This window comes from Polypterus senegalus, chromosome 15, assembly GCF_016835505.1.
Source record: "Polypterus senegalus isolate Bchr_013 chromosome 15, ASM1683550v1, whole genome shotgun sequence".
NCBI lineage: Eukaryota > Metazoa > Chordata > Cladistia > Polypteriformes > Polypteridae > Polypterus > Polypterus senegalus.
In genome coordinates, this window is record NC_053168.1 from 99618873 (window position 1) to 99635960 (window position 17088).

General features: G+C 42.6%; 1 protein-coding gene across 2 annotated transcripts in view; it reads left to right on the forward strand.

Annotated features, from left to right (window-relative positions):
* Positions 1-17088, forward strand: part of bmper (BMP binding endothelial regulator) — a 51547-nt gene that overhangs the window by 15899 nt on the left and 18560 nt on the right. For both annotated transcript variants that reach the window (XM_039736752.1, XM_039736753.1), the window contains exon 4: positions 472-554. In XM_039736752.1, the coding sequence (XP_039592686.1) occupies positions 472-554 (83 nt within the window). The remainder of the gene's footprint in view (positions 1-471; positions 555-17088) is intronic.

Here is a 17088-nt window from a genome sequence, read left to right on the forward strand (position 1 = left end):
TTAATGAGTATCCTAAAACTATCAGTTTAGGAGGTCATCAGTCAATGGGTTTCCTTATCTTTAAATGTTTAAAACATTACATCAGTGGTGATGAGAAAAGGGAAGCATTCTCCTGCCTTAATGGCTTAACATTAATGGATGCAATGTACGATGTAGTAATCCACTGCCAGTGTGCGAGCCCACGCTGGTGATGGTGAACAGTTAGCCAACAGTGCCACACACTCTGTCACCAACACATTAAGCTGAATACAGCCGTTGAAGTAGTGGGGGCAATGCTCTAACTACTTCACTACACAACACTAATAGTCTAGTTCATCATGGTGCCCTCACGTCCTCTTGGCTTCCACCTCTTTTCACTCATAGTCAGTGTGACCCCTAAATAGCGTCAGAAGAAACTGAAAGCAGCTAAATGTGCGTTTCACCACAGGAGCTGGGGTGCACAGTGACTTAACATCTTTACTTCTCGTCCAGGGTGTCAGATTGACGGGAGTCATTACAACAGCTCCAGAAGGTGGCAACAGCCCTCCCAGCCCTGCAGCCAGCGAGTGTGCCAGGTAAGCAAACTGCTTCCTTAGACAACAGTGCCTGTTTTGATTGCAGAAGGACTTAATGGTATTACTTTTGAAAATCAGAATCTGAGATAGTGCCAGGGCTCGTGAAAGAGATGGCAGATATTTTAGACCTCAAGAACCATTTTCTGTAAAGATGTGGAAGACCACAGAATGATGTGGGCACACTTGCAGTCCCACAGGCAGTGGCATTGTGACACTTGTATTTCTAATCATGGGATCCCGAGAGTTGGTGTGGTCTGCCGTCAGTTGTTTTTACAGGGAAAAGAAACATTTATTTGTGACTGCTATCAATATGATTTGGCATTCTGTCACATGTACAGCATCACAGTCTTATTTGTGATGAAATACCACCATACCATCAGCATCTACTGTAACAGTTAAAACTTTCTAGGTGTTTACACATTCTATTACAATATTTTGTAACATTTTAGTTTTCATTTTGACTTGCCTGATGTTACAGCTCCGAGGCCATAATGCAGAATGTGGAAGAGAGCGTCTGCATAGCCGCGCAGGTGAACTTGTGCTTGTGGTCTGCTGCAAGCCGTCTTCTTTGATTCTACTCACCCTCGCTGGCATCCTCAGTCGTCTGACTGGTGACATAATGAGACAGTCTGGCTGCCTTCCAACCCTCTTTACACCACTGAGCAGATGCAGCATTCTATCTGATAGACGTTTGCGCTCGAGAGGGTCGTGAATGAAATTCCCCTCGCCTTCTATCAGCATCACGACACTGCTGGGCTGCACAGCATGGCTCTGACAGCCAACATACCCCTTCTGGACCTAAACTGACCACATAAACATGTTTTGAGCTCTCTGATCAGGCGTGCCAGATCTGTCTGTGAGGCCACATTGTAAGGCGGATGCTTCTTGTGGAAAACAGTGCATCCGAGTGGAAGCGGGAAACCGCCATGGTGGCACTTCAGGCGGTCACGTGCTATGGGAATGACCACGTGTGACGTCACACCTTCTCATTTATTGTATTTGGACGGATTTTCAGTTGGTGGTTTGGGAGAAGCCTGGACGCAACTGTTGATTTGCATCTCAGGCCGCACAAAATGCGAGGAAAAGGGTAGGTGCTTTTTTTGTTAAAAGTAAAATCAAACTAAATACATATCAACATGTGCCATATAATGCAACTACAAAATGCCATTTCTGGCCGAGTTGGTTATGTTTTATTTTCTATTGCTGTCCATGTGGGTTTCCTGCTCCAATCCAAAGACATGCAGGTTAGTTGGATTGGCATTGCATCTTCTACGACTAAATTCAGGGGGTGGGCAGCACATGGCACAAAGAACCGCTGAATTTTTTTTACAGAAGTCTTCTCTGCACACCTTTGTGCTTACCCCTCATGGTGGCACCATTGCCACATGATTGCCTTCTGCAGTCATCAAAAGGAATATTCTGTCCAGAACAAAAGAAGTCAGAATCTCTCCTGTCATATCTGTTGCTGGGAGAAAGTGCCCTTTAATCCTGGGTACTTCCTCCAGTGCGATCATTCGTATAATTAGTGAAGTTTGCTGCTCATGGCTAACATCAGGTATGCAATTCAAAGTAATGGAGTAAAGTCTGGACTGCTTGATGTCCCTCACTATCTACTCAATTACCATCTCAGTTACAGAATTAAGAAGCTCATTTTGTTTTGCTAAGGTAGGTGGTGTGGGTGCCAGTGCCACTCTCCACATATCTGACACGCTGTTTCAAAACAGGTTCAAATGTGGCAAGAGGTTCAGCTTCATTCAAAAAATGGCAATTGTTTGTGTGGTGTACGGTGTATGTGAAGCAAGATTTGTGTGTGCTGCAGACCGAAGTATCACCTCTGAACAAGTGAGACCCTCGCTGGCTCTCACACTCCAAGAGGGTCATCTCTTGTGTATCAATTGTTGAGCCACTTTTAAGGCGAATTCTAGCTCCTTTCATGTGCTTTCAGTGTTCACCAAGTCCTTAATGGATCAAATTGTAGTTTTTTGTTGAATATAATTTGCAACAGAAACAATGTAGGGAATTTGTTTTTCAGTAGTTGAGCCAGCTTCTTTTTTTTTTTTTCCTGGTTCACTATTTTAGTTATGACAGCTTCTGCCATCATCTCTTTTTTTTTTTTTTTGGAAAGGTGAAACTGTCCGTTATTTAAAGTGACCAAATCACATCTAAATGAATCAGACAGGACAGGAGGCCAGTCAGCAAGAGCAAGTGATGGCGTAATGAAGGGGCTGTCTTGCTTTATCTAATATGCCTGTCTCAACAGCTGGCAATTCGTGGTAATGAGACAGTAGCTGGCTGGCACCAGTGAGTGCGTGTATCTGAGACTGGGGAGAGGGTGGGCTGAATGGTACCCTTAACTTGCTGGTATGGGGTGCAGGGAGAAGAGGCAGAGTGGCCATTAGCGTCAAATGGAGATTGGGCTTGAAAATATTTTAGTAGTACACCTGAAAGGATGCAATATAAATCATTCCAGCCCGTTTACTTAAATATATTGATGATGTGATAAATTGTATAGCTTTCCTGCAACATAATAATTTGATTATTTGAAAACATTTCAGTTAATAAGACACTGAGTTGAGCTGAAAAACAAAATATCAAAATTAACCAGCAAAATAAGTCAGAACAAAGCTATAATACCTAGATAAATAGAATAATCTATCTATCTATCATATATATATAAAAAATGCCAAATACCACTGACTCACTCATCATGAAATCTCCCGAACCATGAGGACTTGGGACTTGAAATTTGACATGTAAGTTACCCTTGGTCCATAGGTGTTCGCTAAGAAATGGTTGCAAAACTTTTGTGGTCCAAGCTCAAAATTTCTTACAGTTTTTTAGACCCGTTTGTATATCTGTCCGCTTTTCAAGAGAGAACTACTTAACGGATTTAGATCTTTTTCTTTTTTCAATAATTTGCTTGAACATTCTGGTTGATTTTACGACTTCTCTCATTGTGCTAAGAACCACAGTTCGCTTGCAGGAGTGATATATTGGCGCTAATGTGAGACAAAGGCTGCGGGCCGAGGTGAGGGGGAAGAGTGACGTCAGGAGTAGAGAGCTGGGCCGGGCCCTCCTCACTGTCCTGTTTCACTAATATGCGGGCGAAGCCGCGAGGGATGGCTAGTAATTAATAATTTGTTTAATACTGCACAACCTATTGCACAAGTTATAAAACACACTACTATACTAGTCAAACAAAATGTGATATATCAGGTAAAAAAGAGGCACATTCAGGGTCTTTTCCCTTTTTTTTTAAGTGGATACCCTTCTCTTGAAGCAACCAATGAGAATCAGAGTCATCACACATGAAAATGCAACAAACTTCACATCATCACGTGTTTAACAGTGGGTGAACAATCTTTTTTTTTTCAAATGAGAAACAAGCATAAGCAGTCCTGGCTCTGGTTTGCTTCTCACACACGACGAGTCGTCCCTCATGGTGATTTTCGATTTGATTATTTAGTTAGATAATTTCAGATCAGTTCTCTTTTGTGCAAGATGAGATGCTTCTTTTCTCGTGGAGTACTACGGCTTGCAGAGAAATCCCTTGTGTGGATTACCTAACTAAATAATACAAAGATTACCAACTGCAAATAAGTATTAGTAATCTGGCCCTGCCATCCTAAGTGTTTGTGCTTTATATTTTATTGCAGTGTCTTCTCACTGATAGCATCAAGCGGGTATCTCAGTTGAAAGTTACTTCCCACCTGCTAATCCTAATGAACGTAAGCTACTTATAGTATGTCACTCGATAAAAGTGAATCAATCACACCTCCCAAAAAATGTGACCACTTTGATTGTTCCAACCCCAAGGGTGCAACCTTACTGAGAAATGCAAGAAAATGGCATACAAAAGAACAAACAAACCTTGAATGTGTTTGATGTGTGGTACCCAGAGTGCTTTGCACCCAAGGTGATTGCTACGGCTCCAGCTGCCTTGTGATTCGGCCCTGCATAAGCGAGTTAAGAAGCTGGATGGATATCATAGAATAAGATGAGAAGCCCATATTGTATTTCCCACTAAGAAGCTCATTTTTTCCATCTGCCTTATAGCAGGAGTGTCCACAAAATGACACCTCACCACTAAGACCCAAAATTAGGCCTATGGATGACATTCTTGAAAGGCACTGTGACGTAGTGGATCTTCTTAGATTGTGTATTTGAGTGTCAGCCCAGTTACTAATGAATGTATGTGAATTTCCCCTTGGGATTAATAAAGTATCTATCTATCTATCTATCTGTCTATCTATCTATCTATCTATCTATCTATCTATCTATCTATCTATCTATCTATCTATCTATCTATCTATCTATCTATCTATCTATCTATCTATCTATCTATCTATCTATCTATCTATCTATCTATCTATCTATCTATCCATGTGGAGTTTGTATGTCCTCTCTTCAGTGTGCGCTACGGCCCTGTGTCCTGGCTGTGGTTCAAGGTTTGGTTTCCAGGCTCGAGTGGCGAATGAGCAGTTTTGGTTGGATGACATGCAGTATTTTGGTGTTGCTTTCTTAAAGCTGTGCATTTTTTTCCTACCAAAAATAAATCTTCATGTAAATTATTAGTAAATTTAGTGATGCGGACAGCATAATGTACAAAGGGGACTTCTGCAGGCCTCGCACATATATTGAAATGCAGAATGGGTCCAAGGCACTTGTTTCAGAGTTAGTTGTGGAAGAAAGCTTGGCACTAGTGTGTGTGTGTGTTTGTGATAAGTCAGAGATGTGTCTGGCAGTCTTTCTCCATCTTCGTGTGTTTGCTAAGCCTGTTCTGTAATGAACATTGAACTTCTCATGTTTGACTCTACATGGTCTGGCTTTGATTTGTATCCTGGAAAAATGCTTTGAAAATGGTTGAAGGAAGCTGACAGCTAAGGCCTGCTGCTCATGTATGCTGCTAGTTGAGTGCTTTTAGAAGAATGGTTGACTTTTACAGAGGCCATTACTGTGTGCTGCCCCTTCACCACACCTGCCCACCAGGTGACTCTGCATCTGTAAGTGAATCTTTTCAGGGGTGCCCAACTCCAGTCCTGGAGGGCCGCAATGGCTTCAGGTTTTCATTCTAACCCTTTTCTTAATTAGTGACCCGTTTTTTCTGCTAATTAACTTCTTTTGAATTCATTTTATTTGACTTGGCTTTTAAGAAATGTTTCCCTGAATCTCTTCATTGTTCCTCTGAATTGCTTCATTTCTTTCCTTAAATGGCACCCACACAGAAGTGAAATGTGAAGTTGAGTGAGCAAACAGAAGACCAACTAAGTCAGGGCACTCAAACGCCAACCAATTTCACTCCAACCAGTTTCTTGATGAGGCGCTGAGTCTTGTCGTTAATTAAACCCGTTCTTTAATTCCATGGCTTATGGCTCCTCTCATTGTACAATAGCAGACATTCCGAAATTGTGGATTTTCTCTTTTCTAAGAGCAGATCGGCATTCCTGAGACCTTCGTCTTTCTTTATTTTCAGATATTGTATGATGGTCACAGTTTGCTGCTCATGTTTTGGCTCATTTTCTATCTTATTTTTGTTTGGCTGCTAATTAAGGAAAAAGAAACAATTGAGGGGTCTGAGTCTTCAAGAGCAAGTCAAATAAAATGAATTCAAAAGAAGTTAATTATCAGCAAAAATAGGTCACTCATTAAGAAAAGGGTTAGAATGAAAACCTGTAGCCACTGCGGCCCTCCAGGACTGGAGTTGGGCACTCCTGTTTTAGCTCAGCCGCCGTTCATTTTCCATCCAGCCACCCATTTTTTGAACTTGCTTTTTCCATCAGTCCTCTTAAATTCACTTGTTCATTTTTCTTTAAACATCACTAGACGTAGTTTTTGAAGAAGCCGTTCTCTCAAGATTAAGGGCTCCACTGTGTCGGCTCACTTTTTATTGGCCACCAGTAAAAACCAGGAACTGTTTTAATGGAAAAATCAAACTGAAAAAGCGCCTAAAAAGGGAATCACCAGAAGCGCAGAAGAGAAGCGAGTGAAGGTGGATGATGAATAGGCTGCTGTGTGCCTAAAGCGGTGACCGCAGCGCACGTCCTTCTAAATCATTTAGAAGAAGAGAACAGGCACCACGGCTGTTTGACTCTGGGGCTGGAGAGTAGAAAGACGGGACTAAACACAGAACTCGCTGAAAGACAGGAAGTGATGTGGCCTCTAATGAAAAGGCGAAGGCGACACAGTGCTGCTGTTGGATGCTTTTGCCAGTCCAGTGTATTTGATTCCTGATTTGATTCTTGTCTGGAGTGAATTTGGGGTTGAGCTGGGAAGTTCTGCCATTGTTCCTATAAATCACATAAAAAGTCAGTGCCCTGTTTTTTCAATCCTGTGGCTTTACATGTCAGCACATAATTAACTGCCATGCAGTCCTCACTAAACCCTAAAATGAGGTGACAAACAATGCTTAACAGATTTGCCTTTGTCACTCTGAGTTGGCCTTGTGTCATTGTAAGTGTGGCCCATCCAGGGCATTGCACTGAAAAGCTGCCAGATTAGGCTTTATGAAGTGAGTGGATTTGAGAATGTTTTGTTTTTATTAATTTTGTAAAAGAAAAAAACGAAAATGGATGTACTGAGTGACTTTTACACACGACTGTCTAGCATTCCTTTAAGAGCAAACGACATTGTAAAGTTCCACGTCAGAAAAACAAGTATACCTGAGGAATTTAACAGCAAAGACTCAATGGAGTTAGCAGATCACAGAGATGGGGTCATGGCGACAGTGGCAGGCAGAGTAACAGTCGGTGGTTGACTGATGAATGATGGTCAAGCTTTCAGAGCTAGTTAATGTCGTACACAGAAGGCCCTGGGTACACAACAAAGACTTGGTTTCCATTCTCAGAACTGACTTTCTGTTGGCGGTAATGGATTGGCAGCCCCTCAGGGTTGGCATCTCCCTCACAACCATTGCTACTGTCTCCTCTCAATACCTGAATTGTGTAAAGTGAGCTGCTAAAGACACCCCGTCCAGTGTTGAGTCCTGCCTTGTGCCTAATACTGCTGGGATAGGCTCGGGCCCCTGCCACCCAGAGCTGGTCTAGGTTGATGTGATAACGGATGGATAGAATAGAAGCTAGTTTAGTTTGAAAAAATGTGTTAGCAATGTAAATTCAGCAACCTCTCCCAACTCACTGGTTCAGATGAAAACGAACGATTAAAACAAATTGCATTTATCTTTAAAAGAATATATGACAGAGCGTAACCAGACCCTGTCCGTGACACGTCTTTTGTAGTCACTGCAGAGAGCCTTATGAAGTTTTCTGATATCCATGGTTTGGAAAGCAGCAGCCGTCGGTGGGCTGTCAGCAGAGACGACAAGCCCAGTGTGAACGCTACTTAGCAGCTCTGCTTTCTACTAAAGTCATTTGAAAGGTAAGAGCCTGAAAGAGATGAAAGAAATGCCAGCCGTGCTCCTGTGATGGCTGCAGCCAGACTCGAATGAATGTGTGGCAGACCTCCCTGTAATGCTGGTGGCGTCTCGCCAGGTTGGGGAGGGCAGAATGCTTACTGTCTGCTAAGCCCTGAAGCGGGGCACAGTGCTGTCAGCTGGCAGCTGCAGGCGGGAGTCCTGCTTTCACTTTTTATTTCTTCAGTGTCCATTACCGTGGCTTTTGCGTAGCACTATGCCTGCAAGTATTTGGCTGTCGCTGTTTCCGCCGCCTGCTGCTCCTCCAGTGCTCACTTCAAAGGCATCATTGTGCTGGTGTTCTTTGTGTGTACGGGAGGCGTTTTTGAAGATGACACTTTGAGGGTTGTGGTGTCAACCATAGCTGAAGTAATTCTTGGCCTCTTTTGTTTCCCTAAAGTACAAGATTGAGAAATGAAGGCAGCATTACATCTGTGATGTACCACTGCAGTGTTGGGTGTCAAAGAGGGGGCGGGGGGGATCCCGAAAGTAGCTTTGAGTGGAGAATAGAAATGAAAGAACAGCACCACCATGTGAGCTTATGTGCACACCTGTAGGTCAGCCCAGGTTCACACCATTGACTGGACTAAAGTGCTCTGCAAGTGAGAACTTCAAGGCCAGAGCTGGCATAATTCCAACAAACCTAACCCGTCAACCTCTGTATGAACCAAACCAAAAGATTAGAGGTTCTTCTTCTTCTTCTTTATTCATCTACTCCCGTTAGGGGTTCCTACAGCAGATCATCTTCTTCCATATCTTCCTGTTCTTTGCATCTTGCTCTGTTACCCCCACCACCTGCATGTCCTCTCTCACCACAGCCATAAACCTTCGCTTAGGCCTTCATCTTTTCCTTGATCCACCCAAAATGTCACAGAGGCCTTAAATAAGGTACCCTGACATGAACAGAGAAGAACAATAGCAAAATGCTCATGCTTGGCTATACTGTACAAGTCTGCAGCTAGCTTGAGAGTTTTCACAAACAAGTGCAAAAGTCATTGGTTTGTTTGTTTGTTTGGCAGTGTTAGCTCTTTACAAATGTCTGGAAATTTGAGGGAATCATTTCAGTCTAGGAGTAATTTGGTAAGCGATCTGCAGAAACAGTAAAAGATCATGGCAATGTCAGAAAAAATGAAAAAGGTTCTGAATGTGAAGGATGTTGTCAGATAAAACAGATGCTGCAGATGTTCTACCAGACGGTTGTGGCGAGTGCCCTCTTTTACGCGGTGGTGTGCTGGGGTGGCAGCATAAAGATGAAAGATGCCTCACGCCTGGACAAACTTGTTAAGAAGGCAGGCTCTATTGTAGGATTAAAGTTGGACAGTTTAACATCTGTGGCAGAGCGACGGGCACTAAGCAAACTCCTGTCAATCATGAAGAATCCACTGCATCCACTTAACAGGATCATCTCCAGGCAGAGGAGTAGCTTCAGTGACAGACTTTTGTCACTGTCCTGTTCCACTGACAGACTGAGGAGATCGTTCCTCCCCCACACTATGCGGCTCTTCAATTCCACCCGGGGGAGTAAATGCGAACATTAATTTTATTTTAATTCTTTTCATTTTTATTACTATTTAATTTAATATTGTTTCTTTGTATCAGTATATTGCTGCTGGATTATGTGAATTTCCCCTTGGGATTAATAAAGTATCTATCTATCTATCTATCTATCTATCTATCTATCTATCTATCTATCTATCTATCTATCTATCTATCTATCTATCTATCTATCTATCTAAAACACTGAATTATAACTCTTTGAGGGCTGAATAGTTTTTCCAAAAAAAGCACAAAGAGCAATGGCTTTGCATATAAATCAACATAAAACATCTGTTGCTGCGTGCTGTGGCTGCTGTTGGCGCCTGTTTGGAGTCTTTGGCAGCAGCGCCTGCCCAGGGGAAGCTCGATGACCAGCAGAAATGCACACGCGGCCGACTGCCTGGCTGTTTTCGCTTGGAGGTGGCAATCGCAGTTCAACACAATCTGGTTTGTACCTCTTGTCATTGTAATTGGTGGTCCTCCCTGGTGAACGTTGCTGTAGGCGCATCAGCTACAAAAACATATTCAGCGCTACGATCAGCTGGGGACCGATCACCTGATGTTGGTACCTCACCTTCATTTTCGATCTCCATCTCCAGATCACGTGCATCAAAATCGGAGTCCAACAAGCCAGAGTCTGATTCAACGATAATACGCAAAACGTCATCCACGGAGTATTTTGCTTTGTGCATTTGCTTCGGTCTCCCGCCAGATGTCGATGCCATTTTAGAGGTTGGTTAGTCTTTGCTACTCATGCACATGCAAGGAATCAAAACGCTAACTTTCCTTCTAGCAAAGAGAGTCGAACTAAAACATACCGGCAAGTTTTGCTGCGGCTTACAGCTGATTACCATCCCCTACCCCTGAATTTCGACAAAAGCTGACATCTGCCCTGAAAGAGTTAAACAAATTGTAAACTCACTGGAGGTCTGTGTTTGTGGACTTCATCTCTGGCCTAACTTTAAAACTGTCAATTGTGAACAAAGTAATAAATGGGTTATTAGTGTAAGCCAACTAAACTCATAAGGTAGTCCGTCCACTAACATCCCAGGTTTTAGTTATTAAATCAGATAATACTTGAATTTCATACTGTATAATATCACTAAACTAAGTGTCTTACTCTGTTACATGGCCTGTTTTAAGTGACATGTTTGACAGTTATTGGTAATCATTTTTAATATTCAGTTTGAGGACTTTGTCAATGAATCCATATAATGTTACACTTTTTAATCAATTAAATTGTGGATCCTGTATTCAACCACTCAAATGGTTTGCTTTCACTAAAAGGATGATGCAAGGTGATGGTTTTCTGTTGTTTTTGCACATTTACACACTTTTGCATTGCTGTGCTGTAATGGACTGAAGTCCCATCTAGGGTTGCCTCCTGCCTTAAACATCATCTTGTTGCAATATTATTCTTTGGTAGCCTAAACACTTAACATGAAATAGGCAGGTTCAGGAAATGAATGATGGGTTGCTCTATGTGGAAGTGTTAAGCTTAAAAAAATAGATGTTTAGGCTGTAGATATGCCATTAATGTTGTACATTTCTTTTATTACACATTATATCCATCCATCATCCAACCCGCTATATCCTAACGACAGGGTCACGGGGGTCAGCCAATCCCAATCCCAGCCCAGCGCAAGGCAGGAAACAAACCCCGGGCAGGGTGCCAGCCCACAGCAGGGCGCACACAAACGGGACAATTTAGAATCGCCAATGCACCTAACCTGCATGTCTTTGGACTGTGGGAGGAAACTCACACAGACATGGGGAGAACCCGGGAAGCGAACCCAGGTCTCCTAACTGCAAGGCAGCAGCGTTACCCACTGCGCCACCGTGCCGCCCTATACATTATATGCGTTTTGTTATTACAGTATATACTGCCCTTGGGGCAGTGAGAGATTCCAGTTATCTAGCGTTAAACGATTTTTTGCAAAATGACACATTAAAATTACAAAATGTGATGTATTTCTCACATGACATCCCTGCATAAAGCTGTGGTTTCAAAAAGGTTATCCTGTCATAATACCTTCTTTGTTTTTATACTAACCGTACCCCACAGCTCGGCCCACGTATTAGTGAAAAAGGACAGCGAGGAGGGCCATGTGCGGCTCCCCACTCCTGACGTTGCGCTTCCCCCTCCCCTCGGCCCACAGCCTCTGTTTCACATTAACATGAGTATATCGCTCCTGCAAGGAAACTATGATTCTTAGCACGATGAGAGAAGTCGCAAAACCAACCAGAATGTTCAAGCAAATTATAGAAAAAACCTGATCTAAATCCGTTATTCTCTTGTAAAAAGCGGACAGCCATACAGACAGACGTTGGATTCTATATATATATATATAGAGAGAGAGAGAGATAATGTGGTGGATATCAGAAGGACTGGGGGAGAGAGCTTCTTGAGTGCATTATCTCCCCGGAATGCTAGAGGGCAGCCCCCTGGCTTGCAGCAGGGTCATGGGTTTGGAGCATAGAAGGTCAACCCTGTTGGGGTCCGTGGCCACTGCCAGGAGGCGTCTGGACATTTGCCGAGCCCTGTTTAGTAGCATTTCTGTCACACCCAGAAGTGCTGCCAGAAGAAGCTCATTGGACACCTGGAGTCCTTCTGGGTGTCCTATAAAAAGAGCCAGCCACCACTACTCCGAGATCCGGGAGAGTCGGGAGGAGGTGGACGAAGCTTGCTAGGAAAGGGAGTGGAGGTGGAGAGAGAAGAAGAGGGTTTTGTGCTGGACTGTGTACTTGGTGTTTTTGGTACTGTGGGGAACACAGCTTTAAAATGTGATGCTCAGTTTCTTTCTCTTCCAACATATCCGGATGCCGCTGTACACATAGCACTCTAATATTATAAGCAAAATCACAATTACATTGCATTGGCATCTGTATTGGCATTTGCAAATCAGTAGGCAAGAAAGGTCCTAAAAAGTTTGTAATGTTCTTCCAGGTGGCTAACCGTCAGTTTGTAGCATTTCCCCGCAATGCTGTGTTTAAAGTCCTGATGAGCTCCTGGTCTGCCATAGGTTTTCCTGGCAGAAGTACCTCACAATACTCCATGAGCTGTAGCACATAATTTGAATCATGTGACATACACAAAAAAAAAACTTGTCTTACTTGCAGGGCTTGAAGCAGCCACACTCATTTGACGAGCGCTTGATACTCGCAGTGATGTGGAATGTAGTGGAGGCAGTGTCCTAGTTGAACGCCTTCCCATTGCACTTTTTAGTTCCATCATCAAACAGCAATTCGTTCTCTGTAAACATTGCACAATGAACTGTTCCAAACACCTAACCGCTCCTCTGCACTCTCTTGCAGTTTATTTGCTGCAGTTTGTTTGTATCCATGCAGCCCTTCCTCCCTAGACACAGTGCTTTAATTCTCATTCAGCACTGAATCATCCATTGCACTAATTCTCCCTACATGCTCTTTCACATCCTGTCCAATCCCAGTCATAAACGTATCCTCCAGTTCATCTACGTACAACACATTAGTTTCATTCAACATTTCAAATACTTTACTCTTTTGCTCAGTGTAACATGGCAGTCATCCATGAGGAGCTCACCTTTCTGCTCTGCCCTTTGGCTTGAGCAGCTCTGGCTATGCTGAGCACATCAACATCCTGATCAAATTATTTAACTGTAATACACCAAACTCAAAGGTTTCTCAAAAGTAGCATCAAGTGGCTAACCTCTTGTCCCCTTAAAGCAAATAAAAGGTTTGGTGGTGCAAGTTAGACCTATTTTACCAGATTCCATTTATGATTAAGTCCCTGATTTTATGAATGGCTTCAAAGTTAATAAGTTTAATAAATCCTTCCACAAAGAATCACCTGGAAGCTAATGAACCCCAGTGAAATGTCCAGGTATATTATAATATAATTCAATGCACGACAGATCAGATTTCATCCTACTGTCTGTATAAATCAGTCTTTGTTGAATAAGCTGTTCTGAAACTTATCTTCTGCCAGCTAATGAAATGTATCCTCTACCATAAATAGTAAATAGTTTCCAAGAAGAATGTAACAAGAAGTAATGCTCAGCCAGCTCTCCAACATCAAACCTGGTATCAGCAGCGTTGTGCGAGTGACTTGAGCATCCTCCTTCTCATACATGGATTCTTTATCTTCAGCCAGAAAATTCTGCAATACAATTCACCTTCCTCTTTACTTGATTGTTGACCGCTCATTTGTATGATTATGTCTTCAATCTTCAGAGTTTAACAAAAATATAGCCCTTCTGTGTTGAGTGTGCCTGCCTTTAAACTACTTCCAGTTGCAGGAACATTTATAGTGGCCATCACTAATCAAAGCCGATGAATGTGTATTCTTAATATTCTACGTTTACAGTATGCTAGCTGTCTCCCGCATAGTATTGAAACAGGACAAACTTTAAAAATGAATAAACGAACAGCTATTGCTAGTTAAGCAGAGACAAGGTCCGCTCCAAAACGTGGCCAAAGGTACAGCGATTTGAATGGAGCCTGGCGCGTGAGTGAGGTGGGCCCCAGCCAAATCCCCACTCCTGACATCACGCTTTCACCTCCCCTCGGCCCACATCCTCTGTCTCAGATTAGAGCGAGTGTATCGCTCCTGCGAGCGAACTATGATACTTCGTGCAATGAGAGAAGTTGCAAAATCGAAAGTTCAAGCAAATTGTAGAAAAAAACTTGAATCTAAATCCATGAATTTGCTAGCTAAGAGGATGTAAATTACACGTTGAGGATGGCGTGTGAGTAAGGAAGGTCCTGCCCCCCTCCCCTCGTCCCGCTGTGTCTCTCTTGGATTTGCGCAAATAAATCAGTACCGCAAGCGAACTAACACATAGCACAATAAGAGATGTTGCAAAACCAACTGAAATGTTCAAGAAAATTATAGAAAAAAAAAAAAAAAGATCTAAATCCGTTAAATAGTTCTGTTGTGAAAAGCAGACAGACAGACAGACGTTGGATTTTATATATATGGAGATTTATACACTGCGATTTAAAAAAGGAGTATTACATACAGTATGCAGATGATGAAAAAGAAATTACTGTACACACAAAGAATGACACATGCATAATATACATAAAATCCTTCAGATTCCACACAGTATGCAGCTTTGTTACAGCTGACTTGACTTCTCTGAATTCAGATTGGGGTACAGATGGTAGCTACACAGGTCCAGGACTAGAAAATATGTTGGGTGTCACATCCTTCCTTACCTGTTTTCCCCAAATGACTTCCAGAATTGCCATAGCAAATTAAACATCAAAAACAAATCACCATTACATTGACATGTTATATGGGTTTTTGTGGGGTTTCATTAATATGAACTATACAACCATTATCATTAAAAATTGGACATCTTTCTGGCACTGGCTTGGTCCTTGAATGTCGGGCACAATCTTGTATTTTGGTTATTATTTGGGTTCTGGGCCCCATTGACATATCCAAGTTTCATCCCCAGTTATGAAATGCTTCTTAAATTTCTCCCAGTCTGAATAAGTTAGCTGCGGTGGGTTGGCACCCTGCCCGGGATTGGTTCCTGCCTTGTGCCCTGTGTTGGCTGGGATTGGCTCCAGCAGACTCCCGTGACCCTGTGTTCGGATTCAGCGGGTTGGAAAATGGATGGATGGATGGATGAATAACAGGATTGTCTTTGGAACATTACAGGCCATGATTTCAAGAGTCCACATTCTCTGTACCCACTGTGGACAGTCCGTGCTTATATTTAACTGTTCGTTAAAAATGGTTTAAACTGATCTGTAACTTTATAGTGTCTGCAGTTTCCCATTCCGTAATTTTCCTTTACTATATACTGTATATGATCTATGGTGGCAACAATGTCATGTCAGTAAAGTCAACAAATGACCAGGTGGAATTGTACAGCTCACCTCTTGACTGCAGCTTATCCTAACAGAGCATGGTTAGGTGATAATGAATCTCCACTTTCCATTAACATTTAAAAGTTCAATGATGCCAAGATGCTTGGTTCTAAGGCAAGTTATACATCTTATAAAGCACAGCGTTTGGAAGTTTGTAGTTCATATATTTTAGTAGACAGGACTTAATCTTTGTCCCCTTACAAAATCAGCACAGTAGAATTACCCCTTTTCAGATTATATCTCAAAATATTTTAACCACCTCTCCTATAACTAGAAAGATACTTCTAGTAAATTCAAAAAAAGCAGCACGTAAATAACCCTGAAAGGAATATAAGACAAGATCGCACTGCAGTGGTCTGAGTTTCAGTGACTCTTAAAATAGCAGTCGGGCTGAGAAAGTAACATAAAACTGATGTAGCAGAACCCTGAGTCTTACACTGTGGTCTCAGCTCTGTGATACTGAGGTCCGTCTGCTTTCCTAAAATGATCTGTTTGTTTTGAGTCGCTATACCCAGTGACATGGACCAGGCCCCAGTGTGAAAGTGTGCTTTTGTGCCTTGGTGATTTTTGAAAACTGGTGTTTACATGCCCAGTCTATATGGCCATTGTGTACTTCCTAATTCCTAATTGTTTAATTGGATATGTCAGTGCTGATTGTCAAATGATGGCTGAACATATGCTGTCTACAAGGAAACCGTTATGTAACCTGCCAGACTTTTAATATACAGTAGCTCCCTCCAGCTGATTGTTTGCAGTCAGGCTGAAGACCACAAATTTTATCTGTCTGACGTGGAGAAACAGGAAAAAAAAAACAAAAAACATAAAAAAGATTGTAAACCTAAGAAGATCAGGCCTGGAGGAGAAAGATCACCTTCAGCTTTAAACTGACTTATTCTGGTGTGGTGTCCCCTGTGAGACTCCTGTCCTGAAACCTTGAAGATTTTGTTTAAAATTTGAAATAATTGTAGTTGCTGTCCCAAGTCTTAATGTAGCAGCTGGTATAAGTGACATAGGGTTTCTTCTAACTTGAAGATCACTTCAGTCTCTCTGATCCGACAGCTTTGTGAAAGGTGCTATATACAATAACTAGCTGCAAGAACTTGCCTGCCTCCACTAGCACGTTTACCCGCCCCCGGGCCCCCCCTGCCTCGGGGGCTGACGTGGAACAAGAGGGGAGGCTACATTTCTAGGACGCCTCATATTCTACCACTTTGATTTTTGCTTCAAAGCTGAAATGAAAGGGAACGGCTGGAGTTTGAAAATGCGTTTCCTCGCTTTTGTCGTATCTGCTGTCAGGATGTAATGGACGGCTCTAATTACACAGATGCTGGTAATGATGGACCTGCAGCCCGCCACTGGCAATTTTGTCTCTGTGCGGCCTGAGAGCCCCCTGGCTGGTTGATGTTTTGGGGGAGGAACAAGTTTGGTGTCCGGAGGGATTTGATCCCAGATTGGGGGGATGGGGTGGGGTGTGTTAGGAGGTCCTCAAAAGCAGCTGATGTGAAGTGAACAAAGAGCATATTGGAGCCATCCTGACACCAGTTTAGTGCTGGGTTTTTCTGCAGGTTGAAAGCCACGTGCAACCCACTCCACCATTAACATTTTCAAATGCGGAGTGCAGCTCAGAACATGGGTAACAGTTCAAAATGGGCATACTGAATGCATTCCATCACCTGAATGCCAGTTTACTATGACTGAGTGGTTCACTAATACAGCACCAGCTGGCAC